Raw genomic sequence first — 13,554 nt, forward strand, 5'->3', positions numbered from 1 at the left:
CTGACCCACTTGGTGGCGGTATTTAGTGTGTCACCTGAACGAACAACGAAGAAGAGAATGAGCTGCATGTGGTTACTAAGCAACGCGAGAAGAGGGGGCACAATATGGCGAAGACTCTGCAACACGACGAAACAACATTACTGTAATTGCTTATCAGAACTGTTACTACCAAATGGAAAAATAGGTTCTTAATCGCGTCTCAATTGTTGCACACGCTCAGCGTTTCTCAGCCGAAATGGAGAAGGACGAGACAACGTTGGTGAGCGAAATTTTTAAACTCGCTTTACTTGGGATTTAACATATCATTAGTCATAAGAGCATGTATCCTTGTACGTTTTTTAAGATAATAGCGCTCGAGTTTTTTTGTTTTTTTTGAGGGGGCATTAGTTCGTTTGCTCTGCAATGGTGGAATAAGTACTCACACTGTATTTACGTTTGTGTAAAAAGTAGAAGTACCGATTCGACTACTTGCCTTAGAGTAAAATCAAACAAATACAGCCTAAGTACAAAAGGTGAAAATGAATTGTTACTTTTAATTATTTACAATATCAATGACACTTTGTCACCTTGATAGAGAGTAAAAGTAAAACTTATTGCGAAGTAAATACTTGAGGAAACTTAGCAATACAGTACTTAAAAAAAAAAATGTACTTACGTACAGTAACCAAGTAATATGCACCTATTACTTCCCACCACTGGTATACTTACTATCTGGTGTTGTTGTTCTCAGGCTTTAATCAGATATTATTGCAACGAAAGGTATTTCAACCATGCTGTGAACGCTGCAGCAGCTGCTTTGACAAAGTTCAGAGGTGACCCTGTCCTCGGTTTCTTCCACGGATATGGCACTTTAATGCAAGGTAAGCCTTGAACACAATAAGTTAGAAATATGTATGTTTACAGTCGTGTCTCATTTTTATATGCATACTTAACTCATTAATTAACCACAAATCTAACTTCTTCTTTTTTTTCTTAAACGAACCTTAGACTCAATTCGAGAAGCTACAGCAGAGTTGGACACCTTAAAAGATGCACAAGATGTCTCTCTGTGCACCTTAATGGCACTTGTCTATGCTGAGAAGAAAAAGACAAAGCCTGGTCAGACAACAGTCATTTAATAGATTAAATATAAATACATCAGAGTTTTGTTATTATTTGAATTCATGTTATACTCACAGACAGGGAAGTTGTTCAAGAACTCGAAGCTAAAATCAAGGAGGACCGCAAAAGCGCATCACCCCAGAGTCTTTACCATGCTGGCATGTTTCTCTGGCTATTAGGCCGGAATGATAAAGCAAGAGAATACACAGAGCGAATGATCAAACTCTCCAATGGCTCCAAAGAGGTAAGACCACTATGTTGTTGTTAGAGCAAGAGAAACATTCATGATTTTGTGCATGCATGGGGGGGGGAAAAAAGGTATGACCAATTTGTTCTGTAGGGCATAATCCTGAAAGGATGGATAGATGTGACATGCGGGAAGGATGCACATGCCAGAAAGGCTGGAAAATACTTTGATGAAGGGCTGAAGGACGGACCAGATGTTTTCTCTCTGATGGGAAAGGTAAGCTAGCGAGAATACTATTATTGAATTTCATTCTTCAACCACAGTTCAAACTGTTATGATGCATGGATTTGTCCCGATTATTATTATTATTTTTTTATTCCTGTACATCCTCATAATGCTATTAAGGAGATGTTTCTTTTGTCCCAGGCACAATACTATGAATATCGCCAGAACTACTCTGGAGCATTAGATGTGGTTAACAAGATCATTGCCGTTTTCCCTGGGTTCTTGCCCGCTCTTATTAAGAAGATGAAACTCTTTTTAAATCTCCAAGACTGGGAGCAAACAACAGAGGCAGCAATCAGGTAAGCAGTGATATTGTTTGTCCCTCGCGATCCTCTTAAGTTACAATTTTGTCACTGCAAGCACATACTGTATGTTCCATTTTCCATATATCATACTTGCCTTCCTATCAAATTTACCTGGTAGATGCGCGACCAATTCCCACATTCGGAAGCTCATCATTCACCAATGTCATCATCAACTACAAGATACAACATATCAATTTACATGTTATGTATCGTTTCAGACTTTTACAAATGGATAGAAACAACCTGGACGCACAACACATGCTAACTCTGCATTCTTTATGTAAAAATGGAGATATGGCTGAGGTAAATCCACACAATTCCAATCTGTACCTCAAGACGTGACCTGGCACGCCTTATGGAATTATTTGTACTTTTTGTGTTTCTCACTTGGCAGTCGACAAAACATCTTTCCAACCTCATCAGCAGTCTGCACATGCTGGAACCACGCAACCCTGAACTTGCTTATAGAATGTCTCTTGCATTCACCAGAATTGTAAGACACTGTATGCTCTCTTTTGTTTGTTTTTACTTTAGTTTTGTCATATAGAGTTTCACAATTTATTTTGTGTTGATTCCTTATAGTGTGGACGAAATGAAAAAGTGCTTGAGCAGGTGTTGAGAATGCTGGAAAAAGCATACAGTGTGACAGAAGGGAACTCGGATCTAGCCACAGAGTTGGGATACATTATGGTTCTTCAGGGTAAAATCAAGGAAGCAATAAAGTGGTACAAGACAGCCATGACTCTGGATGAGACGAGCCTCCCAGCACTGACTGGTAAGTTGCTTGCGAGCTACCAGGGGAACGTGAGGCGCTAACTTACTGTCCACCAGCTACGAGCCGCAGATAGCTTGCTAGTGCTGCTTGTCTTTAATCTCCACCACCATCAGCTACACATCTGACAACAGGGATGTGATTTTTCCGCTAATTCGCGGAATTCCGCTTTTTTTATCCCCCCCCCCCCCAAAAAAAAAAAATCTGTTTTTTTTTTTCTTTTTTTTTGTGTATTTCATTGTGTATGCACATGACTCCGACAGATAACATCTTCTGCTATAACAAAGACATTTGTGGTATGCTCTAATATGAGTTACTTTTCATTTGGTCTTGATACAATTATTTGTTCATGAAATTTGAACTCTTCAACATTATTTGTGTTAACTTAGTAATCACATTAGTTAGATATGATGATATTCTCAGTGATAGTTTTTAAAAGCAAAGGCAGTCCAATGTTTTTGAATGTGACTGATTTTGAGTTGACTAAAACTGCCATTTTATATGGGATAGTTCAATATACATTGAAAATTTATGCTGTTGTTTTGTCTATTTCTTTGTCATGTGAGTGCATTGAAAGTACTTAAAAACACGGAAAACCCATGAGCGAGTGCCAGCGGCCCCCAGACCCCCGGCTAAATTTTCAGATAATTTCACTTTGGTCAAATCACATCCCTGTGACAAGTATTATTATCACTGTTAAATGAAGACAAAGACTAGCTACGTCAGCTTGCGACATACCGAGCAACAAGTGAAGAAAGATAAGCTATTGCTAACCGCTAGGCTAACTTGAAAAACTCAAATAAGTGCTGAGGTTGTACACTTTTAATAGAAATATGGCTGCAATCATGTTACGGCCGAGAGTAATTTATGGTGAACAGCAAATTAAGTACATTAAAAAGTCTAGAGAGAAAACAATACAAGAGCTACTAATCCTCTTCTGTACATGTTTGTTTTTCTTTTTTTTTTTTTTAGGCTTTTCTAAGGGACTGTTTAACCCAGCCCTACACAGTAAATGTTGTAGAGTAAATTTGACTCTATTTAGAGTAAATGTGACTATTTAGAGTGGAACCAATTAGACAACAGTTTTATAGTAGGCTAAGATTTACACTAGGAAGAGAGTAAAATAAAATAAAAATGGGGCAAATAAATAAATAAAAGTCACTCAAGGGTTGAGGAACAAACTCACAACCTTCATCTTCTGCCACACTACCACCTGAGCTATGCCCCTCCTACTGTTTGCTTATCTCCAAGAACCCAAAGGCATCGTTTTTGGTCTCTTGGAGTTAGGAACAGTCCATAGAATCATGGAAACAGCTGCAGCTGACACGAGCGATATACTAACAGAAAGCAGTAGCTGCGTGGCTCAGGGAGTAGGTCGGCTGCCTCCCAAGCTGAGGGTCGTGAGTTCGTTCCTCCACCCTTGAATCACTTTTATTGATTTCTTTCCAATTCTTTATTTTACTCTCTTCCAAGTGTAAATATTACTCTAAAACTGAGTCTATTTAGTCCCACTCAAATTTACTCTACAGAGTTTACTATCTACTTACATGATAATTGTCATTTTGTTGCACAGGTATAATTCGATGCCAGCTGATAGAAGGCCGCCTTGACGATGCAGACCAACAACTGGAATTCCTCACGGAAATTCAGCAATCCATAGGAAAATCAGGGGTATCATTTTTAAAAGCTCTCTCGTGAATGCTCTTTCCCATAACTGTCATCAGAGGACTTCTGCCCCTCCTCTTTTTAGCATCTGAGCTAATCCCCCCCCCCCATCTCATTAGGACCTCATCTACCTGCGAGCGCTGGTGGCAATCAAAAAGCGCCACCCTCAAGAAGAGGTCACCAAGCTCCTGAACGATGCCGTGGAAACCCACTTCTCTACACTTCAGGGTCTACCTTTGGGTGCGGAGTACTTTCACAAGTTGAACCCTGACTTCCTCTTACAGATCGTCAAGGAATGCCTTGCTCTGTGTCCCACTAAGGTACAAATGATTAATGCTAAGGTTTAATTTCCACCTTAACTCTTTGACTGCCAAAAACGTTAAATAACGTTTAGTAAAATCCTATGGAGGAGTGCCAAAGACGTTAAAAGACGTTTGTTTCAAAACAGAGGTGAGACTAACCATTTTCTATTGTTGATTACTGAAAAACGGAATAAGGTAGAAACAAACTTTTTTTTCTGATGAAAGATGAGAGTCCAATCTTTCATTTGGTAGTATGTGTGTTTCCATAGTCCAAACACATAATTTTCTATGGACCTTGAAAGATCAGTCAAAATGCTTAAAATCGGCTGGCACCCACGGCATCCCTTTTCTGAAAACGTCTGGCAGTCAAAGAGTTAAAGGTGTGTGTTGAAATGATTGTGGTAAAATTCTCTTCTCTATTGACGCTGTTTAGCCTCCAGCTCAGGGCCAGTCTCCTGCTCCTCAACTCAGGCACTGTGCTGCATTGTTGGATACAGTGGTCAAGATTGTGCCAGGGCTCCTTCAAGGGCTGTTCTTGCAAGCTAAAGTCCGATATCAGTCCGGTGAGCACTGCATTTTAATTAAATGTGCTGGCTGCTTCTTTTAACTGACTTTTTGAAATACTGCACACCTGTGTCCAATCAGGTGATGTTGATGCTGCTCAGAGCAGTCTCCAACACTGCCTCGAACAGTGTCCTTCTCATACGGACGCTCATCTGCTCATGGCGCAGATCCACTTGTTGCGGGGTAGCTTCACTTCATGCACGCAGTCGCTTGAAGTCTGCCTAAGCCATAACTTTGAGGTGAGATTATTATCATTGTCATAACACATTTTCTACAGTGAACTCTAATGTGCAAAGAAATCCCCTATTTGTTGGTGTATTTTATTTTATTTTGTTTATTCATGTATTTATTCTAGTTTTATTGTATGTTTTTAGTATTTATTTATTTATTTTTATTTATTTTTTGGACATCTTTGAGTATTAATAAAAGGCCGATACAAATTTTATTTAAATTATTTAATTACTATTATTTGTTGTTTTCTCATGTCTGAATACTTCACCATGAAAATTACTGTCTAATACTGAAATTATTTTTACCAGGTATGCCACTTTGATGTGCAGGTGTGGGGCGATTTATGGCTAGCTGTATCTGTGGTGAATGTAGACATACCTAATATACACTTGTAAAGGAGTTATGTGTTACTTTCTTCTGCAGCCGGAACAGATTAATTGTATTTCCATTCATTTCCATGGGAAACATTTACTTCAATTTGCTAACAATTCGGTTTGTGAGTGAAGTCACGCAACATTCAATTCGCAAACCGAGGTTCCACTATATATCTCTAGCAAATGACATTTATATAACATTTGACCTTAATTATCTACTTGTCCATTGCAGATTCGAGAACATCCCTTGTATCTCCTGATCAAAGCTCAGGCAAAGAAGAAAATGGGTGCACTGACAGAGGCTATTCAGATTTTGCAAATGGCAATGAGTCTTCCTGGGGTCTGCAGGGCTGGATCATCATCTAAATCCAAAAACAAAAAGATCGACCTGAGTTCCGCAGATTGTGTCTCTGTCTTCTTGGAGTTAGCTGAGGCCTTGTGGCTCAATGGAGAGCAGGTAAAAAAAAATCATACATATTTGTCATCATTATTGTATTGTGTGTAGACTCATATACCAATTTAATTTCACAGCACGAGGCAGCCAAGGTAATGCAGGATGCCATCAATGAGTTCTCTGGCACAACCGAAGAGCTGCGTGTCACTATAGCCAACGCAGATCTGGCTTTGCTTCGAGGTGACACCGAGTTGGCACTGAGCATGCTCAGAAACATCACACCTGAGCAGCTCTACTACATCCAAGCCAAGGAGAAAATGGCAGACATTTACCTCAACCACAAAAAGGATAAGCGTCTGTATGTGAGTTGCTATAGGTGAGTAATCTCGAGGTGCAAGTACGAGCAAGTATGTCGACACTTTAATCCATTTAGTATGTGAGGGAGATTTTTGATGTAATAGCTTGGTTTGTTTTACAGGGAAATGGTGGACAAGCTACCTGGTCCTCAAACATATGTCCTACTAGGGGACGCTTACATGCACATTTTACAGGTAAGTAGCAGAAGCAATGAATTATTTTTTTAAATGCATTCTTTTGTCCACATTGGTATTTACTTCCTTTAGATCAGCTTTATACTTGTATATATTTTTTAATTTAATTGCAACCCAGTCTGTACTCGTAATGCTGTGGAATTGTACAGCTATTTTATATAATAATGACGTAAATCAAACTTCACATTTGAATGGTAAACCAACATTGGTATCCAGTTTGGGTTATCATGGCTACCTACTATCACTTTTTGGTTCTGCATGTTGAACATCCAAAACAAACTTAAAAGAAAGTATGCGTGTGGTCAGCAATTTTCTTCCTGTCCGCAATTGGCGCGTCCGATATCTGCATCGATATTTGGCCAAGGACAAAAGACACCACATTTGTCATTCATCAGTATGAGGTATGTTATATGTTAATAACGGATAACTCAATTTTATGATATCAAGTTGTTTCTGACTCTACTGTATTCCAATCCATAAATTCTCACCTGCAATTCGAGATCTAAAGGTCCCTGATTGTGTTCCTTCCAGATATCTGTAATTCAGTTTTGAAGATGCAAAACTGATCACAATTATGTTACAGATATCTTGAATGAAAATTTAAACTAACTAAAAGTATTTGTATCGGTATACTCAATTATACAACATAATCTACATTTAAACAAACCAAAAAAATTTAAGTAAACAATCCAGTACTTAATTCTGATAGGACACTTCAACCCATACATTTTACGCTTAAATTGAAGTTGTTGTGTTTATCCTCAGCCAGAAAAGGCCATTGAGGTGTATGAACAAGCTCTGGAGAAAACCCCCAAAGATGGCGCTCTTGCCAGCAAGTTTGGGAAAGCTCTGGTTAAGACTCATTATTACGCCAAGGTTTGCATCAATATGTGCAGAGATATCCATGATTGCCTCTCCGAATATCTCACCAAGCTTCTTATTACACAGGCAATACATTACTACGAAGCAGCGCTGAAGTCTGACCAGCAGAACTTCCTGTGCTACGACCTGGCTGAGCTGCTGATGAAGATGAAGCAATACGAGCGCTGTGAGAGACTCCTGCATGACTCTCTCTCCCGTGAATCAGGTGCAATTCTCACACGACAAAAAAGGCTTCGGCACATTTTTTTTAACTCATTCACTGCCAGTGACGGCTATAGAAGTAAAAAAATTATTTAAACTAAATTACATTTTTTTTCAATTTTGTTAACAAGAGTAGGAAAACCTATAATTGTTTTATTGTACATTTAGAACAGATCTAAAATGTGTTATTAGATGTGAGCTAACTAGTGAAGTCATGCGATTAATTATGATTACAAATTTTAATCGCCTGACGCCCCAAATTTTTAATAATGTTTTCTTTTCTTTTCTTTTATTAATTCATTGCCATTGACGACTATTTATATTAGTTTAACATTTTTCCCCACTTTTAACAAGAGAATGAAAACCTAGAAGTTTTTTTATTGTACATTTAGAACAGATATAGAATTTGTGATTAATCGTGAGTTAATTAGTGAAGACATGCGATCAATTACAATTAAAAATGTTAATCGCCTTTTTTTTTTTAATAATCTTTTTTTTGGGGGGAATTTATGGCAGTGAATGAGTTAATATATATATATATTGATGGAGCTATTGTTACATTTTTTCTTTTTTTTCTTTTTTTTCCTGGAGAGCTCAGTATTGTTCATTCGGTAATTTTACCGATTTGACATATCATCATTGCTCTCCTTTTATTATTATTATTATTATTATTTTATTTGTATATTTAAAAAAAAAAAAAATTGTGTACGTGTGGGTGAGTATGTGTATGTATTGTTATTGTTACATATTTTCTATCTCCCAATAAAGTGAATGAACTGACAGCCCTCTCAGATGATTGCCGTTACCTAATGCTGTTGGCAAAGGTCCAAAATAAGGTTGACAAAACAGAAGAAGCCTTAACAACCCTACAAAGGGTAAGTGGGTCTAATTGTTTGCTTTTCTATTAAGATTTTTTTTTCTATTTTGTATCAAAGGTTTATACCATTATCTCTAAGCAGGTGTGCAATAGAAAACAAAAGACATTAGCATTTCTTTATATGTGCATACCACATTGACATATAAATCGCAATAACACCCAAACGATGTTTGAAATGGATCGTCATTGATTAATGGTCGCTAGGCCCGGGATGTGCAGGCCAAAGTGCTAAAGCGGGTGGAATTAGAGGAGCCTGACGCCATCCCCACGCAGAAGCAGCTCGCTGCCAAGATCTGCTCCGAGATCGCTCAACACTACACGAGCCAGAGGGGCTATGAGAGAGCAATCAAGTTCTACAAAGAAGCTCTTGTTTACTGTGAGACGGATCACAAGGTCTGTACTACTGAATCAAAACGTCCTATGTCCTCCCTGTCGCAGCTGTGCCTGACCAGCCTGAGCATCTTTTACAATCTCATCCTTACATAAATGAACCCTCCTGGGGAGTTGATGTCTTTTAGAGGGATTCACAAAAACGCATCTTTCGTAGGTGATGCTGGAGTTGGCCCAAATTTTCCTCACCATTGATGAGCTTGATGCGTGCCAGGAACAATGCAGTGTCATCTTGAAGAACGACCAGTTTCATGAAGATGCAACTCTGGTGGGTTCAGCCCTCCACTGCATGTTTGTCTGTTTACCAGTTAGAACACTTTAGGACGACTTATTTTCAACATGTGTTTGTGTTTAGATGATGGCCGACGTCATGTTCAGGAGACAAGACTATGAGCAGGCTGTCTTCCGCTATCAGCAACTCCTGGAGCGCAAGCCAGGTGCAAAACACACAGTTTCGTTTTGTGTGTTTGTCTTCGGCTAGAGGGCCACATTGCGATGTATTTCGACTTTTTTGGGTTCCTATCTCAATTTACATATTTATATTTACATCATTTGTAAATGACGTTTGAGGCGAGTAACTCTGTGTTATTTTGAGGCAGGTTCCCGAGACGCGCTAGCTAGCAGTGCGGCAAATAACACACTGTTTACAATGCATATTGTTTCCTAATCACTTATATTCATGACATTTGAAAATAGAGAGAAACAAAAATAGAGACCTAAAGGAGGTTATTTTTGGAGAAATCTAAAATTTGACATTTTTTTCCAAACATATATTTTTGTCAATAACTCAAAACTAATCTCCGCGACATATACGCCTGATTTTGTGAAAACACATCGCATACTGCATTTGTGATATCTATAGAAAAGCATAATCATTGTTTATTTATTTATGTATTTATTTATATTTTTTTAGACAACTACCCAACACTGTCCCGTCTCATTGACTTGCTGAGGAGGGCAGGAAAGTTAGAAGACGTGCCTAAATTTTTTGATAGGGCCGAAAAACATTCTTCCCGGGATAAATTTGACCCCGGTTTTAATTACTGCAAAGGACTTTATCTTTGGTGAGTCCACTTTTGCTTGAGATTTTAGTATCATCTGCTTTGTGAATGTTATATAACTAAATTTGTGCTTGTTGCTCAGGTACACGGGGGAACCTAATGCTGCTCTGCGTCGCTTCAACCAAGCACGGAAAGACAACGATTGGGGTCAAAACGCAATTTATAACATGATTGAAATCTACCTCAATCCTGACAGTGATACTATGGGAGGAGAAGTATTTGAGAATTTAGATGGTGAAGTTGGGTGAGTGGAAAATTACTATAGCTTGAAAATGACAGTGGTGCCTTGAGACAGGAGTTTTTAATACTTTAGGAAAACATACAGTATGACAAGAACTGAATGATTTTTGTCACACTTTCTCATTCAATTGAGTGCACATTTTGCTTTTGACATATTGACACAGATATACGTGGCGACAGAGGAGTTCCTCAGTAACAATTTTAGTCGTTCTTTGCAAAGGATAAAGAATATACGACTGAGTGCTGTTATATTGTCTGTCTGCATGATTTGCTCTCTCTTTCATTCAAATATCTGTTTTCAGAACACCACATCGATGCTAATCTATCCGCCTATGTTGTTTTCTATTATGTGTTAGCTTTAGCATTAAGCTAGCAGACTAAAGGTTATTGACTGCATGTAAGCGCTGGCAAAGTCGAAGAATAAAATCAGTGGAACGATGGCTTGTATCTTGGAAAAACTCGTCAGTTCACTCTAATCTCAAGGCACCTCTTAAGATATAACTGAAAGGAGACTTGGTTAAAAATGCTAACATGCGTCAACCTATCTGAATCAGAAACTCTACAGAGAAGCAAGAGACAGAGCAGGTTGCAGTGAGAACAGCTGAGAGGCTGGTAAAGGAGATCAGGCCGCAGACACCCGGCGGACATGTACAGCTTCGTATCCTGGAGAACTACTGCTTACTGGCTACTAAACAAAAAGCCAATATAGAGAAAGCTCTCTCTGTTTTCACAGAGTATGCAACCAACGAGGTGAGTAAGACATAAAGGTATGCTTGAACATTCTTCACAGTGTAAACAAACATGACAGCGTTATTTCACCTTCGCTTATCGGCTGTAAAACTAAGGCAGGTAAAAATTGATTTTCTACATGCCTTCACAATGTTTTATTAGTTTTGTAGATAAGATCTTTTGAAAATCGGAAAACAGACAAGAAAGGGGGGGGGGGGGGTTGCTGCCTTGTTCCTGTTTGACCAGGATGTTGTGTTTGAATTTAGAACGACCACGTGCCAGCACTGTTAGCCATGGCAACGGCGTACATGATGCTGAAACAAACTCCTCGAGCTCGGAACCAACTGAAGCGTATAGCCAAGATGACGTGGAATATCGTTGATGCCGACGAGTTTGAGAAGAGCTGGCTGCTACTGGCGGACATCTACATCCATTCGGGGAAGTACGACTTGGCAGATGATCTCCTAAAGAGATGTCTCAACCATAACAAGGTCTGTCATGGCGTGAATATAAATGTACAGTAAGGCTGAACAGTTAATTAAATTCAAATTGACATCACCATGTAGTAGAATGCAATTCTCAAATCACCAAGGCTGCAATAAATAAAGAAAAAACGGCCTCAATTCGGTCAGTCGGTATACTTTATTTTTTTCATATATACCGCTTTGTGTATTTTCTTAATTTATTTATATAAAGTGTCTAGATAAGTTCAGTTCTTAAGAAACAGATGAATTTACTGCTTGTGTTTGTTTAAAAAAAAAATACCTGGAAAAATAATTTCATATTAACTCTTTGACTGCCAAAAACGTTAAATAACGTTTAGTAAAATCCTACGGAGGAGTGCCAAAGACGTTAAAAGACGTTTGTTTCAAAACAAAGGTGAAACTAACCATTTTCTATTGTTGATTACTCAAAAATGGAATAAGGTAGAAACAAACTTTTTTTTTCTGATGAAAGATGAGAGTCCAATCTTTCATTTGGTAGTATGTGTGTTTCCATAGTCCAAACACATGATTTTCTATGGACCTTGAAAGATCAGTCAAAATACTTAAAATCGGCTGGCACTGGGGACAACCCGTTTCTGAAAACGTCTGGCAGTCAAAGAGTTAAATAAAAAAAAGATATCTAACGTTCAGCCTTAATCTACAGTCTTTTTTTTTAAATCAAGAATGTTTATTATCAAGAATTTAACATCAATTAAATTTTCTCTGCAGTCATGTTGTAAAGCTTATGAGTATCGGGGTTTTATAATGGAGAAAGAGCAGGCATTCAAAGATGCAGCATTCAACTATGAACTGGCTTGGAAATATGGAAATCAGTCCAACCCAACCATCGGTATGTTCAATTAAAATTGAAGGTTTGTATTTTAAGAAGATTATATTACAAAGAAGATTTCTTACATTCCTCATTTCAGGATATAAGCTTGCGTTCAACTACTTAAAAGCAAAGCGCCATTTTGATGCCATCGATGTTTGCCATAGGGTGAGATTTCTCAAAATTTGCAAAATCTCCCATGAATTTTGTAATCACACATTGTTTTCTTCCATTCACAGGTTCTCGCTGCTCATCCAAATTATCCCAAAATGAGAAAGGACATTTTGGACAAAGCTCGCGCTGCCTTGAGGCCATAAGATCTTGACCACTTGTTAAATTATGGACAAATGTCAGGAACACAAACACTTTGGTTCATTGTTTAAAGCTTGGTCCAAAATATTGTGTTTTATTTTTATTTTTTGGTGTGTGTGTGTGTGGGGGGGGTGGGGGGTAACTAATATAAAAAGTCTACACACCCCTGTTCAAATGCCAGATTTATGTGGTATAAAAAATAGACCAAGGTAACTCCAAATCTTTGTCAACCATTAAACAGTCACTTTAATATTTTCATTAGCAAATTACAATGAGAAGCATATATCGCAGCACAAATCAATATTATTTTTGTATGATTTTATGTGTCATATTTTCAAACTTTCTTTTCAAGCCTTTTTGCATAAGTTCTTATGAGACTCAACACAATCTTTGTCCAAATTCAGCATTTACAAAGATAAAGCTCAGTATTGCACCGTGAGTTGTTTTGTGGTTGTAATTTGCAGTGGCGTTGATTACTGCTTTTAATATTTTACTTTGAGTTAAATTTCATTGATTGTGCATTATTAGCCAGATGGCAAAATACATTTTAGATTTTTTTTTCTTCTGATAACGCTGTGATTGTTTTACTACTCTACATTTGCGTTGCATGTAGAAGAAGTGTTTATTGTTTACACTGTATGTTTTAATTGAATAATAATTTAAGTACAGTGTTTTCTTGTATATTTAAGCACAATGTTAATCAAACTGCATAATGTTAAGTGTCTTACAATAATAATACATGCACTTTTTAGGGTAAGGTGGGGCTTGTTGTTAGTTAACGATTGTACTTTTTGAAGAGCTAAGTATTTTTTTTGTA

General features: G+C 37.9%; 1 protein-coding gene across 1 annotated transcript; it reads left to right on the forward strand.

The window, feature by feature from the left end:
• Positions 1-85: 85 nt before the first annotated feature.
• On the forward strand, positions 86-13,176 carry ttc21b (tetratricopeptide repeat domain 21B). The gene is made up of 29 exons (XM_077580261.1): positions 86-259; positions 731-860; positions 988-1,098; positions 1,179-1,345; positions 1,442-1,564; positions 1,715-1,872; positions 2,097-2,181; positions 2,273-2,371; positions 2,461-2,653; positions 4,224-4,321; positions 4,435-4,635; positions 5,051-5,180; positions 5,263-5,420; positions 6,019-6,243; positions 6,318-6,556; positions 6,659-6,731; positions 7,497-7,607; positions 7,680-7,818; positions 8,583-8,689; positions 8,896-9,084; positions 9,239-9,349; positions 9,437-9,518; positions 9,995-10,145; positions 10,225-10,386; positions 10,937-11,132; positions 11,378-11,602; positions 12,326-12,446; positions 12,526-12,593; positions 12,665-13,176. The coding sequence occupies exons 1-29, from the start codon at positions 236-238 to the stop codon at positions 12,740-12,742; spliced, it is 3,954 nt and encodes a 1,317-aa protein (XP_077436387.1). The 5' UTR covers positions 86-235; the 3' UTR covers positions 12,743-13,176.
• Positions 13,177-13,554: the final 378 nt, after the last annotated feature.

This window comes from Vanacampus margaritifer, chromosome 11 (assembly GCF_051991255.1).
Source record: "Vanacampus margaritifer isolate UIUO_Vmar chromosome 11, RoL_Vmar_1.0, whole genome shotgun sequence".
In the NCBI taxonomy this organism is placed as follows: Eukaryota; Metazoa; Chordata; class Actinopteri; order Syngnathiformes; family Syngnathidae; genus Vanacampus; species Vanacampus margaritifer.

Coding starts and splice junctions, on each gene's coding strand:
- ttc21b (XM_077580261.1), top strand. CDS start 236: ATGGAGAAGGACGAGACAACGTTG. Junction 6,732..7,496: donor CTTACATGCACATTTTACAG/GTAAGTAGCAGA, acceptor GTTTATCCTCAG/CCAGAAAAGGCCATTGAGGT. Junction 11,603..12,325: donor GATGTCTCAACCATAACAAG/GTCTGTCATGGC, acceptor TTTTCTCTGCAG/TCATGTTGTAAAGCTTATGA.